General features: G+C 41.6%; 1 protein-coding gene across 1 annotated transcript in view; it reads right to left on the bottom strand.

Moving 5' to 3' along the window:
• znrf2b (zinc and ring finger 2b) overlaps positions 1-8,570 on the bottom strand; it is a 44,205-nt gene extending 35,635 nt beyond the window's left edge. The window contains exon 1 of the mRNA XM_055211588.2: positions 7,814-8,570. Within this exon, the coding sequence (XP_055067563.2) occupies positions 7,814-8,210 (397 nt within the window). The 5' untranslated portion in view covers positions 8,211-8,570. The remainder of the gene's footprint in view (positions 1-7,813) is intronic.
• Between the last annotated feature and the right edge of the window lie 11,151 nt (positions 8,571-19,721).

The following is a 19,721-nucleotide window of genomic DNA, read 5'->3' as shown; positions in this document are numbered from 1 at the left end:
CAGGGAACACGTATATTGATAAAAATACATATAAACTTTCAATGCACTGCAAGTCACTTTACATACAGACATCTGTCAGATGCATTAATGTAAATCTTTACCAACATGCAGAAAATCTTAATAGTCCATGATTTTTTCCACAAAGTGTATTTTTCAAGCACTGTTCAGTGATCTTATTGTGGGTCAGTGTGTGTGAATCTAACTGATGTGTGTTAGAGACCACTGCACAATGATAATAGTGAAACTGAATTGATTGATGCTTGTATAAAATGTCCAGAAGACCACAGCCGACCATCAGTATTGGGGTGAGTTACGATCATTTTATTCCTAGAATAGCTGGGTGGTGTTTGCATGCACACGCTTTATAAAACATCTCTTAGAAATCTCTGCCGACATCACCATGAAGGAACAGAAACACAGGACAAACCTGATATCTGATCAACATACAGTATCAGACCCTAGGGCTGCAAAACGATGAATGGCAACTTATTGTCTGCAGAATAAAGTTTTTGTTTACCTCATAGGGCTGCACGATTAATCGCATGCAATTATCACGCGCATCTCGTCAGCAAAGCCGGTTGCTTGATTAGTAATAAATCGCCAAACTGACTCAATACTGACGAGATGCGCATGACAATCACATGCGATTTCTCGTGCAGCCCTAACATACACAGATCAGGTATAACATTATGACCACCTGCCTAATATTGTGTAGGTCCCCCTTTTTGTCACTAAAACAGCTTTGACCAATCGATGCATGGACTCCAATAGACCTTTCTATCAGAACCAGCATTCACTTTTTAAGCAATTTCAGCTACAGTAGCTTGTCTGTTGGATCAGACCACATGGGCCAGCCTTCGCTCCCCACGTGCATCAAAGAGCCTTGGCCGCTCATGACCCTGTCACATATGCATGTATATGTTTCAAAAATATTTACATGAGTATACACATGTTTATATTTGTATGCAATTTATATTATATATACACTCACCTAAAGGATTATTAGGAACACCACACTAATACTGTGTTTGACCCACTTTCGCCTTCAGAACTGTCTTAATTCTACGTGGCATTGATTCAACAAGGTGCTGAAAGCATTCTTTAGAAATGTTGGCCCATATTGATAGGATAGCACCTTGTAGTTGATGGAGATTTGTGGATGCACATCCAGTGCACCACATCCAAAGATGCTCTATTGGGTTGAGATCTGGTGACTGTGGGGGCCATTTTAGTACAGTGAACTCATTGTCATGTTCAAGAAAACCAATTTGAATTACACAATTGCATTAATGAGAAATTGAACAGGTGTTTCTAATAATCCTTTAGGTGAGTGTAAATATGAATAATTAATATATACACATATTTTTTTCTAAAATTATACATGCATGTGTGTGTATTTATATATTAATAATTATTATACACAGTACACACACATTTATTCTGCAAACGATTAGTTGCGATTAATCGCCATGCAGCCCACTGTGGACTAACAGGAATCCACTGATAAGCATCATTCATTGAAAAACAGCTTTATGTTCATGTGATCAAGAATATGCAACATTTACACATTCTGATAACCAACTAATCTTAAAGCCTCACTGAGTCTGATTTCCATAAAAAGGATGCAGGGTGCATTCAGTATAAAAGACAGCCATTGTGCATGTGTGTGTGTTTGAGAGATATAACAAATGTGCAGAAATTGCTCAAAGTGTAAAGCTCTTATAGCAGTAATTAAACCAGTGGATTAATTCACTGGAGGCAGTTTATTAATTAAGATGTGAAGTTTGACCTGATGTCAATCAATTGCACTTAAGACATTTCTCCTCTCTTTCACAAGCACTTATTTCACAGACAGTAATAAAGGTACAAATAAACTGAGCAAATACCCTACCCAACATTTCCACCACCGACAACATCCATATCAACTGCTGTGAAATTTAAGTACATACGAGAAGCTCACATGCAAACGCTGTCAAAAATGAGATGATGACATTCAAATCCGCTTAATCCCGGCCTCAGGTCATTCAGAAATATCGGTTTGTTGACACTATCCATTAAGAGTCTGATAAAAAAAATACTCAGTTACAAGAAAACATTTCAGCGTTTTGCATGAGTTCCTCATATGCACAAAACACAAACACAACAGCAATCATTCAACAGCAGTGAATGAGGCAGCAAAAACCATGTTGTGTGTAAGTGAAGGCAGAGAAAGCAAACACATTTAACACTTTCTACTGTAGTAATAAAGGACAGATGAGTCTGTAGTGTTTACTGTGTGTTTACACATACATGACCTCTCTCTCTCTCTGTATGTGTATGCACAGTATGAAGAGTCTCAGATGTCCTGGTGCTCATGTGTACACCGTCCTGTAGAGGACAGCAAGCAGGTGCACCTGTTAACAGTTAATCAGGTTTTCATGAACATGAGGGGAAATCTACAGCACATAACCACAGCGATTACCTGCTCAACCTGCTATCATCTGTGATATCTACAGTTTGGGGAGGAAACCGTTCCAGGTCACCGTCAACAGATGTCTAACACATGAAGCAAAATACTTCACATGAACTCAAACTGTCGGCTTTAATAAATGTGTCTGATCTTACAGTATTGGTAAATGAAGATTTGCCATTTGTCAACCCAAAATAATGACACTGCCATTGGTCGAAACTCACAGTACTGGCTGCTTGGACCATTTTTGTCACCTCACCTTTTAGATATCTTTAATGGCTGCCAGCCATCGATTTACCAGCTGTGAAAACATCGCGGCATCTGTTATTTAACATGAAGAGTGTTGCGCTCTCAGTGATGACCACAAATAACAATCGGCTGGAATAACAATCATCATACATCTCCATGCAGTTTCAATTAACACAGATGTTCATTATTATAAACCCAAAGTCTACAAAACTGTACCTGACACATATACATCATCAATGTGTTTTGTGACATGTTTACACCACGACCTCAATGTTAATGCATTCTGGAAGGTTTCCATGTCATTACTAGCTGTTGTTACTGGCTCTGGATCTAAAGAGCTCATCCTAAACCTCGAAATAATGATCTGGACCCCTACATGATTGGGTCCCTCTTACATGCAAGTAGGGCTGCAAAATGATTCATTTTTTACAAAATAAACATTTTTGTTTACATCATATGCGTGTGTGTAGTGTGTATGATAATTATCTATATGTCAAAACACACATGCATGAATAATTAAGAAAAATATATTTAAATATGAAGTATTTATAATTATATATAATATAAATATAAAACATTATATAAACATGTAAATATTTCTTAAATATATACTTGCATCTGTGTGTATTTATATATACATAATTATTATACACAACAATAAACAGGTTTAAGATGTAAACACTTTTATTTTGCAAACGACTAGTCGTGATTGATTGTTTGCATCCCTAAATGCAAGTCTATGGGAATTTAGAAACTTGGGAATTCATGAGTATTTAACAAGTTAGCTAAATCGTAAAATTTCGTAAGATGCAGAGCATACAAAAACGTAACAATGTGGTTTTCCGAATCAGCCACCTCGTAAAACACACACAAATTGCCACGAGATTGTGTTGAAGAAACCTTAGTAGAAGGTCAACCTGATGAAGGCTGATCATGGCTTTATAAAAATGTGATGCATCAATGTGAAATAAAGTTTTGAGTCTGACACAAACTGGATGTGATATAACTGAAATAAATGTGATATGAATGTCACCTTTTATAAAAAGCATTCACCTTTGACAGCAGAACACATCATCACCTATGAGCTTTTCACTTCAATCCTCAATACAAGGTTACAGTAAAATTGTTTAAAGATTAACTTCAATCACCAGTGAGATTCTTCTCAGTCTGTTACACCATTAAAGTTCAATCGAGGCCTTTCCCAACGGTTGGGGAAATTCCACATCAATGACCCGAATCACCTGCTTTTCCACTTGATTTAAATACGCCACCATTTGCATGCAAGAAACAATGATATTCTACTTAGCCATAAGAAACTGGGTGTAAAAATGCCATAATAAGGACAATATAAAACATGTTACTAGTTTTATCCCCATCATGTAAAATATTATGTGTCATTTCTAGTGAAGTAGGAGCTGGACTTGTTCTTGTAAAAGGTTTTCTGAGGTTGAAGCGTGTGACATGACCTCATTGCTTACACTTGTCAAAACCACCAGTTTATAAAACATCAGATTAATGAGTGAGTTCCCAGAAACACAACATCAACCACATGAGGACCACCTCTTTTCTTTTGTGTTAATCTTATCACAAACACAACCTACAGTTTCCTCTGACGTCTCATGTATTGTCTACAGCATTAGCTGATGAGTTGCCTTACAACTAGGGCTGCAACTAATTATTATTTTCATGATCGATTAATTGGTCGATTATTTTTACGATTAATCGACTAATTGAATAAAAACCGAAATATTTACTTAACTTTTATCGCTAATTAAGGCACTAAATTAGGGTATTCATGTGTAAAAGTGTACTTTAAAAGTGCAAAAGCCACACACCACTACAGAGTTTAACCACCAAACCTTTATTAACCAGCGTTCATTTGCGCTTTTGCTTTCGTGATTGTCCTGTCATGGTTGCCAGATCCGCATACCAAAAGCAAAAGTCCAAAAGCATCCCAATGACTATTCACAGCCCAAAAACCAATAACTAATAAACCAAATCCTTCAATCTCTAACCTGCAGAAAAACATCAACCTACAGAAACAGTTTAAAAGAAGACCAATCCAAAACTCTGCCAAAAGGCCGCAGACCTGGCAACACTGCCTTGCTTTTAATCCAGCTGTTTGCATGGTGAGAAGAAGCAGCGCCTGATAAACGTGCAGCTCATGAAGAAAACGTGCCTGACATTTACCACGCAGCTCGCCCTGTATGAAGAAACAACGCCTGACTTTAACTATACAGTTCGTACTGTATGAAGCAGATGCATGGGACGACACAGACCAACTAATTGCTGACAACAAATTTCATTATCAATTCATTTTTATCGATCTCATTGATTAGTTGTTGCAGCCCTACTTGCAAAACCACAAAACTGCACTCAACTTTATGTCAACTTAAGAGGTAAATGAAAACCATATTTCTTTCAATGACAGAAACCAGCAGTTTTAGTACAGCATGTTGTGTGTATGTTAACAGCTTAATTTTACAGGTTGTGCTCAGATCTGTGCTGGTTAAAGCCTTTAAATTTAAAGATCAACTGGTAAAGTGTTGTGTTAAATAACAATGCAAAGCTTATAGGTTCAATCCCTATAAACGCACACTTAAACTTTGCAGATCATTTTTGGTATTGTGTAAACGTCCCCTAGAATCAAAGTGAAATAAACCGTTTCTCTTCCATATAATGACAACACAATACTAAACCAGCTCCGCCAGGCCTTATTCATTTATTTGTGTATAGACGGTTTCAGCAGTAACAACATAAACAAACGGCTTTCGTGGAACAAACGGAATTCCCGGTAAACTTCCCAAAATAATCAATAACAACAAAGTCCTCCTTTCAGAGTAGTTTATTTCTGATAACAAGCAAAAAAACAACAACACGTGTTAAAATCATAGCTAAAGCGTATCAAAAACTACACAGAGCTAACGTTTCGGTGTAAAATGTGTACTAATGTTTACAACCTTAACTATAGATCAGCTGTCAAACCTCCCTTCACATAGTGGTGATCCATGATCGCCGTCTCCCCTCGTCTTTAGGAAACCAAAACATTTCTTATTTTTGATGAAGTATTTTTTTCCAGACAGTAGGCAGACAATTAAACAAACAGAGACGCGATGTAAAGTTCTGACAAGACGTGTTACCGAAACCACGCACGTGTGTCTGATAAAATCGTCTATAAATTAAATTGTTTATTCTGATTGGTTCAGATATGCACCTCGATAAACGCACAACTAACCTGTCAAATCAAATGTCTTTATTTATTCTTCACAAGATTCCTGTATCTATGGCTATTCATGGTGAGAACTGGTTAATCCATACACAAGTTGATCCACACAAGTACAAAGGTTAGGGGAGGTATCTCCAATTCATCTAACTTCCATGTTTTTGGCCTGTGGGAGGAAACCGGAGTACCTGAAGTAAACCCACGCTGACAAAGGGTGAACAGGCAAACTCCACACCTAGCTGGGGCTCGAACCGGGGACCTTCTTGTTGTGAGGCAACAGTGCTACCCACTGAGCCACTGTGCTACCCCTGTCAAATGTCTTAAAAAGAACCACCAGGGCAATGTTTGTGGTAACCCTGGTATTAGTAGAATTACTGACTCCGGTCCTTTTTATTCTTTGAAAATAATGCACACACGCTTCGCGTTGCATTATCACCTTGGGTGTGCATCATTTTCAAATAATTCAACGGCGTCAACTATTTCTTAGGGCTGTGACGATACATCGCGTTCCCCATTAAAAAGACCTGCCTAAAATCGATTCTAAATCGCAAGGCTCCGATTCTGTGTTTCATGTACAGCTTGTGCGTGTACTACGGCTCTGTGATCAGTAGGAAGTCCTTGTCAATCTAAAAATCACTGTGAGTTTGAGTCGTTTATAATGTTAATTTTCAAAAAACAACACTCGTCAAACACAATCATTCAAAATATTTTTATTATCATTATAAAAAATAACTGAAACAATCTGAAGAACAGCGATATAAATATTCCTGTAGACATTTCCTGGAATAGTGTTTGTAACTACTTCTTCTGTGGCACAAAGGGAGTTTCTCCACGAGAGCGCCCTCTGGCTTTTGGATGTGGTGGCATTTCACCGTAATTCATTCATTGAGAAAATGCGCATTTGCACGATTAATCGGTACTATTTCTTACTTCATTTGTAGATCAACTGTTGTGTTGTGTTAATAGTAGGGCTGCACGATAAATCGCATGTGTTTGTCACGCGCATCTCGTCAGTAATGCCGGTTCCTTGATTAGTATTAAATCGCCATCAGCTGCTTTTAGATGGAGCCACATTAACTGCACAGAGCCGTAGTACACTGACAATCGGGGCAATTTCGCATTCATTATCGCTGACGTATCGCCTGCGATATGGCCCAGCTTGTCAGGGAACTACGGCTCTGTGCAGTTAATGCCGTGCCATCTGAAAACAGCTGATGGCGATTTAATACTAATCAAAGAACCGGCATTACTGACGAGATGCGCGTGATATCGAATGCGATTTATCGTGCAGCCCTAGTTAATAGCAATGCAAAGCTCATGGGTTCAATCCCTAGGAAATGCACACTTTTTTGCAAATCGTTTTTGGTATCGTGTAGGGTTATGCCAATAGTAAACAAACACTTTTATTCTGCAAAAGATTAGTTGCGATTAATCGGTATGCAGCCCTAGTTCTGTTTAAGAGATTATTTCCTCCAAAGTAGACTTTGAACTTTGCAGATCTTTTTTATGCTCAAACAGCAACGTTAACTAAAGTTGAAAATGTAAAAAAACATAACAGGTCCTCTTTAAACAACATGTTTAGTGTAGAAAGCCCTTTAGTTAGTTTAATCTTCAGTAACAGGTGGAAGTAAAGCAGGATGGTTGAAGATCTCAAGTTCAACCCCCCAAAACCAGTAGAACTATAAAGATCCAGGTTGACTAAATAAACTCAAGATAAGAAGTTTAAAAGTGAATTATATCCAATGAAATATTGTGCAGCTGAGTAAACAAACATATATTATAATACTGTACATAACTTAGTTGTCACACATGTTTATGACTCTAGCAGGATTGCAGACAGACTTTGACAGGTTTAGGTTCTGATGTCAAGTTCAGTAAAATCAGTGTCTTACCTCCGAAGAGATGAGGCGACAGGTGAGCAGGTAAAGATCCGATCAAGAGTCGTGGAGTCCCGGCTGAACGCTCTCTGTCTCCCGCGCTATCCTCCGGCGTGCTGTTACCGGACTCCTGTGAACTAAACGCGCCAAAGTTCGGTATGTTAATCCCTGACTGCGGGCCGCCGGTACCGACACCCCCCACAGATCGAGTCCTAGAGCCGATGAACTGAGCAGCCGCGGCCGATGACGCAGACGACCCCGATGATGTCGCACCTGCGGCCCCGTGAGAGTGATACCTCAACCCCGCCGCCACCGTTCTGCCGTTACTCGACGACGTGCCCGATGGCAGATCCGAGCCCGAGTACGCGCGCGTCCGACCGTTTGCGGCGGGACTGCTCTGTTTTGCGCCCATGCTGCTTTCCGCAAAACCACGAACTGACAAACAAACTAACAAAAACACACTGACGGGAAGCGTCGCCTGTTACATTTGACGCGCCGCGACGTCCGCGAAACTTTTGCGAAGACCTTAAAGAGATGTCAGCTCGCTGACGCGTGACTCCCGCGTCTCCACTGCTTGTTTTTCCCTCAGACGCTCTTGATTTCTGACGCGCGTCCTCTGGGCCATGTCCTCTCTGGGGTGTCGCGCACGAGAAAGTGAAGAGCCGACGCGGCGCGTTCCTCTCGACGCAGTGACAGCTGTCGGTGTTTAGGGAAGTGGAGGAGCAAAACAGTTTTTACACAAACTGGAAGCCCTTTGCTTGCTGAGCGGTGGGCGGGGCATTCAACTGACGTCATATACCCGGGGACTAATGCTGCGTTCCAGGCAACCTGTAACCCGTAACTCACGACTTCAAAACCACGACTCACGACTCTGAACTGGGAGTACATCGATCTAGTACGAGTTCACGAGTGGGAAGTCACGGGTTTGACTGCCGTTCCAGTGCACTTTCACCGGTAGAAGGTTGTAAAAACACGAGTTACAGGCTGCCTGGAACGCATAGGGTCGTGAGTCGTGGTTTTGAAGTCGTAACTCACGGGTTGTCCATTTATACAGTTTACTATGGCATGGGCAGTAAAACCATAAAAAGAAACTACCCATCTGGTTCATAACAATTATAAGTAAGGACATATATGATTATAGGTTTTTTAGAAAATGTTACAGTAAAATCATTTTGAAACACAAAACAAACGGATTAATTTGACCAGAAGGTAATAAGAAATAAAGAAATGAAAATAACTGTCAATCAGTCAATCTTTCAGTCAGCTGGTTCTTGCAAATGGCCACAGATTATAGTTCATATACTGTTTTTTTAATGCTTTATTAACAACAAGCATGTACAGTGCCATATCTCATATAACAGAAATAATTCACATGCCTAAACAAGAAGGAACAAGAGAAAAAAAGAAAAAAAAACAGCAGACAAGAGGGTATCAGTTAGATATACATTTTACAAATAGATATACATTATATTATATCATTCCAAAGGATATTACAATGCAATTTGAATACAGAAAATATACTTTATTAGTCAGCACCATTTATTATATTTTACTTTTAATATTATCTGATAGGAAATGTTAAAGGAGGTTCATATACTGTTTATACCCAAAATTTAGTGATAGCAATCTGATGAAAGACGAGAGAATACCGCCATCTGCTGACCAACAACTCAATTACAACACAAGCAGCTGCTTTCACTAAATAAAACATGACGTCACGAAAAAAAACACCTGACGTCACGGAGAATTTTCACTCTGCTGCTCTGTTTCATAATAAAAGTCACGGTCGGTGACAACCATCAAGCTGTTGGTGTTAAAATGTATGCTTTTTTTAATAATTTTGAAGCTTAAATGTATAGTTCACACAAAAATCACAAAGTTGTGTGCTTACCATCGTTTATAAATATATAATATAATATAATATAATATAATATAATATAATATAACAAAATATCTTCTTTATCGTTTATCACAGTACTTCCATAATATTTGTTTTCCTACTATGGAAGTCAATGGTTACAATCAGCTGTGTGCTTATCATCATTTATTAAAATATCTTCTTTTGTGTTCGTCAGAATAAAAAAACTCATACAGGTTTAAATCAACATGAAGGTGAGGAAATGATGACAACATTTTCATTTTTGAGTGAACTATCCCTTTAATACAGGGGTGGGGAACCCTGGCCCTGGAGGGCCACTGTCCTGCAGACGTAGTTCCAACCCTAATTAAACACACCTGAAAAATCTAATTAAAGTCTTCAGGATTACTTCAGGTCTTTTGATTAGGGTTGGAACTAAACTCTGCAGGACAGTGGTCCTCCAAGACCCAGGGTTCTCCACTCCTGCTTTAGTAGCTCCAGTCACTATTCACTTTTATTGTGTGAAAGCACAGATTGAGTAAATGGTAGCTTAGCAAAAATTTTTGGACAAATATATTATTTGATACACTCACATAAAATATCATCAGTAGTAATGTAATAAAAGACAGCCATATATGTGTGTTTAAAGTGTATGTACAACATTTACATCTCTGAGTAAACAATATTAAATCAGATTTCAAAATATGTAATTTTATAAACACACATTCAGTGTGTGCACAACAAAATAGTACAGATGTAACAACCTGGAATTTGTTTGGCACTTAAACTTTTAAAGGGCCCCCATTGCATTGCTAAAAATAACATTATTTTGTGTATTTGGTGTAATACAATGTGTTTGCATGACTTAGATTAAAAAAATGATTTTCCACATACCGTACATTATTGTTGCTCCTCTATGCACTGCCTCCCTGAAACGCGTTGATTTTGTACAAAGTTCAACGTTCTGAAAAGTGCTGTGTCCTCTGATTGGCCAGCTAACCAGTATGTTGTGATTGGCCTGAATACCTCTGATGTCAGCAGGAAATGTGACGCTCCTTACCATGTTTGAAAGATTAGCTCCCAATGCAGTGCTGACAGGAGTTAATATTGTCTTTACAACCCTATCAATACGAGCCGAATCTGAGCCAGAAAATGCAGATGACCGAGCTGATTGATCAACTTTACCAGCGCAGCTTGAGCAGAACATAACAGATCGGTAACGTAAGAATAATAAAACATTAACACGTCTGCAATTGTAATCATAGAAACGAAAAACAACAAGCGCCACTTTGCACCGCACAAAACTTGTGTTTGAATCATGGTTTAGTCAGAAGTAAAGTCTTTAAATATGAAAACATCGACTACTTACAGGGTGTGATTCAGAGGCGGGCGGGATTATGATAACGAGCGTCGTGTCCACGTCAACAGGCCGAGGAAGTAAACTGTTGCCTACAATCTGTGTGTTTGTTATAGTCCAAGAAAAGAGATTTACGTTGGAGATGATACTTCACCTCATCGTAGACTTTGGGATTTGTACATTTGCATATCGTTAACATGAACTAATATACACTTACACACCAAATGATTTGTAAAATCATGAATTGGAAAATAGAACTGTCTGTATGTTTAGGAAAGACCCCTCTGGGTGAACTGGGACCCCAGACACATATCAGTCCAGACATATTGAACAATCTGTAAAAAGATGATGTCTGCCTCTAGGATATAAGCAACCACAATGTAAAAAAACATAAGGATCAGATGAAAGCAGGCTAATGTGAGTGTTTATGTGCAGAATGAAAGATGAAATAAGAGGTGGTCATTCACACAGGAGTGAACACCAGCAGGTACAATCGACCGAATGGAAAATGATTCCTGTTGAAACAGAATGAGGGCTCCCCGGCACAGCTGGATCCTCTTCTCTTGTAGCACCAGGACAGAGATACACAGCTTTAGTTTATCCTTTAACTTATGGACGCAAATCCATCAAATTATCATGGAGACAATCATAAGAATAATACTCTTATCAGTCTATAATATAAGCCTTCTTTAGGTTTCATATGGTAAAAGATTATAACACGAACGCACACACATATTTCAGCACTTTTATATTTTGGTGAACTAGTCCTTTAAAAAGCACTGATTGGATTATGAGTTGTTAGCAGTGGAAAGGCAAAACTCTGTCTGTTACCAGCAGGTGGCAGCATCATCTCAGTGAGTTTGGCTTTAAGTGCTCATAATGGGAAATCCCTGACAAACAGATGGAAGTCTTGCATTTATCACTGCACATGTCACATGCACTGTAACTGTAATATAGCTGCACAGATTCAAGTGACACTGAATGAACATATGGAGCTTCATCTTCTCATGATCTCCAGCATGCAAATACTCTTCATATATGATCTCACTTTCTGGTGGAAGACTCGGAGGATGTTGTTATTTAAAGAAATATTACAAAAGACTAATACAACAGAAAGTTTTATATAATATAAAATATTTGATCCAGTAAAGACTCTAGTAGTTGTCTAATGTTTTGGAAATGTATGTCAGCAACTCAGAGTCAAAGGTCAGTAAAGCAGCAGGGCAGAGAGATGTGAATCAGCATTTTGAGGCATCTAAGGATTATGTCCTGATGATCTTAAATAACCTCAGTAATACTCACACATGATGAGCTTTGACCCCTGAAGAAATCCATATATAATGAAACACACCGTGCGTTTTCTGCAGGAATCACCAACAGATCAACATGGCAATAAGATCACATCACACACGCACGCACGCACGCACGCACGCGCATGCGCTTGTTTGCTCATAACACACTGCTTTATATCTAATCAGTATGACAGACAGAACATCAGCACTGCAATGACACCTCTCGGACACCCAAATACACACCGACACACCTTGTGCAGATTTATCTGGAACTGAGTTTATTTCTCCTTTAACAGAGTAGAATAGGGCATAATTAGTCACACACCGGAATACACTCTCTCTCTCATCCCGCTTCCGTGCTCACTCGCGGTGCCTCTGAGCACACGCTAAACACGAGCGGCACACTTCCTCCCAGTGTGTCTCACTAAAAATGACCCCACCTACAACAATGGTAGGAACTCAAAATAATCCAACTAATATAACAGCAAGTTTTGCTGAAGTTAACACAAAAATTAATAAGTCTCAATACATTAACAGAACTTTGTTGACATTTTAAAATTAGCTTGTTACATACTCCCCTCTTAACTTCACAAAACTTGTGCTTATACACCTTTGGCACAACTAACAGAGTAATTAAGGCATGTCATTTGTCATGACCACTTCAATACATCATACAACATTCATGTTACCCACACATCATGGGAAAGAGAACAAAGGAGAGTTGATCAGGCTCTCGGATATTCTCTTGCATAAAGGGTGCCTTATACACCTCTCAAATTGATACAAATGCCTATTTACCTGTTACCTCAAAATTCCATAATTGGACCATATGTCTTTAAACTTCAAACTTTTTAAAGTGTAAGGGGTATTATGATATCTATGTTTCATGGGCAGTTTTCTGAGTCATATTGTGAATCAATCTATTCACTGGTTTGATTAACCTGCCAACGCGAGTTCGCACCTGAGTCACTAATTCGGGCACTCTAGGGGGCATACTGGAGATGGACAACATACTAGTTGACCCTGACCGCTCTCTAGCACTGAACATGGTATCTTCTGCATGCCCTTTGTGTTGAGCATCTGCTGGACTGGAGGAGACTACACTAGGTTCAATCTGAGAGTTATCGCTATCAGGCCCTAGACTTGGATTGTTCACAGTACTGTTGGGTTCACTAAAGTTCTTTATACTCTCTTCTCTTTCTGTTTCAGGTCTCTCTTCCAGCAGATCATCAGTGTCAGGTAAGGAGGCCACCCACTCTGCAGTGCGTTCTGGTTCATGAACATCCTCAGTACCATCCGACTGTTCTTGGCTAGTTAAGGATCCATCATGAAGAGACTTGGTTTCTTTTTCTTCAAGGGGCAGGAAGTTAGCTAGCAACATAAGGTTACGGTGTACCACCTTTTCTTGGCCGGTAATGGTATGCTTGATTCGGTAAGTGTGGCATCTAGGGTCTTTAGAGATTACTTCATAGGGCACAGATTCCCACCGATCTGCTAATTTCCTTCGGCCTCTTTCGCCTTTGTTAGCAAGCAAGACTCTGTCTCCTTCATCAATGTCATGTCCTTTAACTCTCCTGTTGTAGAACTCTGCCTGACGTTGCTGACTTGCACTGGCATTCACTTGGGCTAGGTTAAGAGCCTCCTTGAGATCATCTCTCATCTTTGAAACATAGCTGTCATAATCTGTGATGTCATCATCTCTCCCAATTGTGTGAAACATTACATCTATGGGTAGACGAGGGATCCTTCCATACATCAGGTAGAATGGTGCGTAACCAGTAGATTCGTGAGCAGTACAGTTGTAGGCGAATGTTAGAGTCTGTAACATCTGAGGCCACTTTTGCTTATCTCTCAGGGGTAGGGCTCGTATCATGCTACCCAATGTGCGGTTAAACCGCTCGGTATGACCATTCCCCATTGGGTGGTAAGCCGTAGTCCTCGACTTCTTGACTCCCGCAATCTGCAACATCTCCTGAATGAGGTGACTCTCAAAGTTCGCACCTTGATCCGAATGGATTCTCTCTGGAAAACCATATATGCAAAAGTACCTGTCCCACAACTGGCGAGCTACCTGCTTGGCTGATTGGTCACGACATGCGAAGGCGTGGGCCATTTTGGTGAAGTGATCTGTTATGACCAATACGTCAACACTTCCGCCCTTCTTGTTCTCTGCTGACCAGAAATCTAGACAGACGAGTTCCAAAGGTCTTGTTGTCTTCACACTTTCAAGGGGTGCCCTTGCTTCTGGCTCCAGCGTCTTGCTTACTACACAGCGTCTACAGCACTTTACGTATCTCCTGACGTCTCGCTCCATGCCAACCCAAAAGAATCTTTCTCTTGCCAAGTGAAGTGTCCTGGCTTGGCCCTGATGGCCGGCGTCGTCATGTACTCCCTGCAAGATCCGTTCAGTCAGCGATGCAGGTACAACATACTGCCAACGTTTCTTCCCTGTAAGCTGATCTTTGGATGCGCGATATAGAATCCCATCTAGCATTTTTAATTTTTCCCACTGCTTAAGAGTCTTCAGGGTTTTCAGTGTTTCTTTTGTCCTCTCTCGTCTTGATGGCCTCGTGCCACGAGCGACATATGAAAGAACTCGAGCTAAGACAGGGTCTTCTGACTGTTTATCCTGAAGCTCTCCCAGTGTAAATATTGGCAGCGCACTTTGACCAGCTGGGACCAAGTTATGTACATCCTGAGCCAGCCAATGATACACTTCCTCCTTTGGCCCTGCATTCCACTCTAGCTGATTCATCAAAATGGCTGACACATTGTCTGATGAAAGGGAAAACTCACTGTGCTCATGCCCTAGGGATGGTGACTGGACATTTTGACACTTAGCACTTAGTCGAAAAGCATGCTGTACTGTGTCTTCCTGGAAATGGCTGGCCTCTTTCAGCAGAGTGTCATAGGGTTCGGTCACTAACCTCTGACTTGCACGCCCCTGAACAAAGGGCTGTCTGCTCATTGCGTCCGCTACTATGTTCTTGTTTCCGGGGATGTATTGGATACTAAAGTTGTATGGAGCAAGCTTGGCAACCCACCTCTGCTCACACGCATCGAGCTTCGGCTTCGTTAAGATGTAAGTAAGGGGGTTGTTATCCGTCCAGACAGTAAACGGATGCCCCTTCAGCCAATGGCTGAACTTGTCACAGACGGACCACTTCAATGCCAGAAATTCTAAACGGTGAGCAGGGTAGTTTTTTTGAGATCGTGTGAGGGCCTTACTCGCGAAAGCGACAGGGCGAGCTCTGGTTTCACCTTCGGGGACTTGCGATAATACCGCACCCAATCCATCCAACGAAGCATCGGTCGACAGAACGAATGGGCGGCTGAAATCTGGGTGCGCAAGCACTACGGACTCCAAGAGAGCAGACTTCAACTGATTAAAGGAGTCACGCTGTTCTCTTCCCCAATCGCTTGGACTCAACTTCCTGAAGGTGGGTGACTTGGTCCCTTTATTTTGTTGACATTTTGGTGCAGCAGTAAGTGTGAATAGTGGCTTTGCTATGCTAGAGCAGTTCTGTATGAATCGCTGGTAGAACATGACCATGCCAAGGAAGGATTTTATCTTTTTTTGAGAAGGGGTAACCCCATCTTCCATCATAAGATCTTGCTCAGTTATTGCTGTAATAGCTCGGACTTTGTCAGGATCCGCTGTTACTCCACTCTCATCAATCACATGACCGAGGAAATGAACACTCCGCCGCAACAAGTGACACTTTTTGGGGGCAAGTTTTAAACCATGATCTTTCAGACGGCTGAATACCATCTCAAGCCTTTCCAATGCCAAACTCTCATTTGGCGCGAAAACCAAGAGGTCATCCAGGTAACAGAGTATGGTCAGAAAGTTCTGGTCGCCGAATATACCCATCATGAGACGCATAAAACTTGCGGGACTGCTACACAAACCCTGAGGGAGCCTGTTGAACTCATATAGTCCCATGGGCGTTGTGAATGCCGTAAGTTTCTTATCTTCCTCGGCCATTGCTATGTTATAGAATCCCGAGGTGAGATCCATGGTACTAAATATGCCATTGCCTCCAAGCGCGGCTAAACAGTCCGCTTGATGTGGTAAAGGGTGTGCGTCCTTACTGGTGCGGGCATTCAGCCACCGATAGTCGACACATATCCGTAGGTCCCCGCTTTTCTTCCAGACGAGCACCAACGGCGAGGCCCACTCACTAGAGGATTTGCGGATAATCTCACGCTCTTCCATTTCCGAAAGGACCTGCCTGAGCTTGTGATAGTGTGCTGGCGGTACGCGTCTGTAGGGGAGTCTGAAAGGGCGACTATCTGCGAGATTGATTTTGTGGACAAAATCCTTTGCTTTGCCGCAGTCTAGTTTATTCCTTGAGAACACATTCTCGTATTTACATACTAGCTTTATAAGCTGCTCTTTCCAGTGTTGTGACACTTCACAAGACTCGACATCGAGATCGCTTAACCCCAAGTCAGCCAGTTTACTGCAGAGATTTGAATCAGTGGGCGTACTGTCAATAACTGGACCGCATGTCATTACTTTCAACTCATGGTTGGCTGGACGTTGGGGATCGATGTCCAAATCCTCCAAGGCTACACAAGGGAATACATCTGCCAACTTTGTGTTCCTCCGCAACGTTATGGGTTTGTCAGTCACATTTAGCACCTTGATTGGCACCCATCTGTCATCATTCATGGATGCTACGACACGACCAATGACAACACTCTTGTGTGACTTTGCCGATTCGACAAGGACAGCACTTCCCACCGAGACAGGCACACTAGCGGGTAGCTTACCCCAGACGAGGTATTCTTGCTGGGGGCACAGCACTACAGCTTGGGTTAGTTTGGCGGTCCCTATCTTATTGGGCATCTCAGTACCCTTCCAACGGTGTAAGCCAGACAACATGTCAAGGAACTGCACGATATCATCATTTCCTGAACTTTCGGGACGACTCAAGACACGCCAATATCCTTGTGTATTCTTCATTTGACTGATAACATACTTAATAACATTTGTGCCTAGAATCATTTCATCTCTTTGACCAGGAACGACTAGAGTTGGGACACTAACTGGAAATCCATACACCTCCATCTCAAGCTGGTGCATACTTTTGGGCTGAACACTGACACCACCGCAACCAATGAGAACAATATCTGGGCGCATTTCGCTGGGTATGAGCGTGACTCCCGCGCTCTCCAGTTTGCGTTCAGCCTCCTCGTTTATGGTGCAGGCCATGGACCCGCTATCTAGTAGAGCATGTAGAGTGACCGGGGCCCTGGCAATGACAACATCAGTGTAAAACAAACTGTCAGCTCTTCCTAACTTCATCACATTTTGATATAGAATGTCTTTATCAGGGATTGCCTTGCAACTCTCTTCATACAACAGAAGATCATCTTCGCTGCTGAGGGTTTCATTTCTCCCGCTCACATCGTCCCCTCCCCGATGTAAGCAAGCTAGTTTTCCTGAGTGTGTGATGTTACATTCGGCTGGGAAGGAGTACTGACAACATTCGGGCATTCTCTTCGCTGATGTCCTATTCTCATGCAGATAAGGCACCGTTTTTCCCGCATGCAGTGTGAACGAGTGGAGTGAGTGACATCTCCGCAGACGCGACAAGCCAGATTACGGACTCCATGTGTCTGAAACGGCCCTGTGGGGTTTGGTGTTGCCTGACTGGTTCGTTCTAGAACTCTTTCTAACATGTTAAGGACACGCTCTAATGCATCAGAACTGGACGGAGTTAAGGCAGATGTATTAGGGTGGTTAACTGGAACGCACGCAGCAGCATTGACAGCAGAGGGCTCACTTTCTGTGACTGCAACATTTGAAGCTGCGGTGGCCGTTGATATTTGTAAGGTACAGGGTTTAACTGTACTGGACAGCCTGCGAGACTGACTTTCCTTCTGATGTTCATCAATAGCTTCCTGTATCTCCTCTACGGACTACTGTATCTCCTTGCACTTGAACACGCAGCTCAGGGTCGGGGCAGTTTCGTATGAACATCATGGCTACTTCTACACTCATGTTCTCCATACTACCCCCACTATGTTCTAAGTGGCTATTGGCTCGTTCAGCTGCAGAGTTCAGTCTCACCCAATAATCTACAGGGCTTTCCTTAGGTTTAGGCTGCGTTGTGTAGAAATCTGCCAAAGGCAGGAGAGACACCGGATGATCGCTGAAATAGCGTCTCAACATGTCATAAATCTTCTCAACATTAGCGTGACCAGAAGAAGCCGTGCTCTTTAAACCCACTTTGATTATACTTTTAGCTCGGCCCAAAAGATGACTCATGACGGTCTCAGCTTTTTCCGCTTCAGGGCAACGGCTTTTCTGTAAATAAAGTTCCATAACATCTATCCACTCTTGGACTGTGTATTTGTCACTCTCATCTCCCTTGAACAGAGGTGGTTCTTTGATATCAGACCTCACTATGACATTTACTTTGGAGGATTCAGATGGGAAATCAGTCTTTGTGAACTCTGGGGGGCTGGCAGGTGACAGGTTTGTTACATTTTGGCTAGCTAGGAGATGGCTGGCTATTGACTCGCCAATCTGACTGCCTAGTCTGACTATTAATTCTTGTAACTGTTGTGTACCAGCAGGAGAGTCATCAGAAGGAGTGGAACATGCTGGGTGTACTAACTTAGGTTGTGGACTTATTTCGGGTATTAGTGAAGTACCTGGGAATAACAGCTTTGGTATTGTGCCTGTATTCTCTCTTAGGCTACACAGACCCCTCCCTCTTCCAGCTAATGGGGTGTACACTACAGAATTATCTTCACCTCTACCAGCCATTTTGTACAGTGGTGTAAACAAAAACAACCAAAATAGGTAACCAAAACTTATGAGGTGTAAATATATAGATTGCAGATGACCAAAATATTTAACAAAATTGTGTTGGAAAAAACTTCAGTCCTTTAAAGGGATGCATGTATGTATATCAATGTCCAATGTTTGTAAATATCCAAAACGTGCACGCGTAACGAATGTAGCAGTCTGTGATTTCGGCAAGCTTCACAACTGTTAGGTAAGTATGTGTGTACGCGAACGTCCGAATAGCATCACTCGAATATCTGTTGTGAAGACACACTGATCACACAGTACAGCACCTTGATGTCACAGCACACTGCTTGACCCCGGCGATCGGCTGCGGCTGACCAAGTGATCCGGGTCACGGCACCAGTTTTATGTAGCAGACTTCAAATGACACCTCTCGGACACCCAAATACACACCGACACACCTTGTGCAGATTTATCTGGAACTGAGTTTATTTCTCCTTTAACAGAGTAGAATAGGGCATAATTAGTCACACACCGGAATACACTCTCTCTCTCATCCCGCTTCCGTGCTCACTCGCGGTGCCTCTGAGCACACGCTAAACACGAGCGGCACACTTCCTCCCAGTGTGTCTCACTAAAAATGACCC

This window comes from Misgurnus anguillicaudatus, chromosome 10, assembly GCF_027580225.2.
Source record: "Misgurnus anguillicaudatus chromosome 10, ASM2758022v2, whole genome shotgun sequence".
In the NCBI taxonomy this organism is placed as follows: Eukaryota; Metazoa; Chordata; class Actinopteri; order Cypriniformes; family Cobitidae; genus Misgurnus; species Misgurnus anguillicaudatus.
Note: the sequence above shows the minus strand (reverse complement) of the source record. Positions and strands in the feature narration are given on the sequence as shown.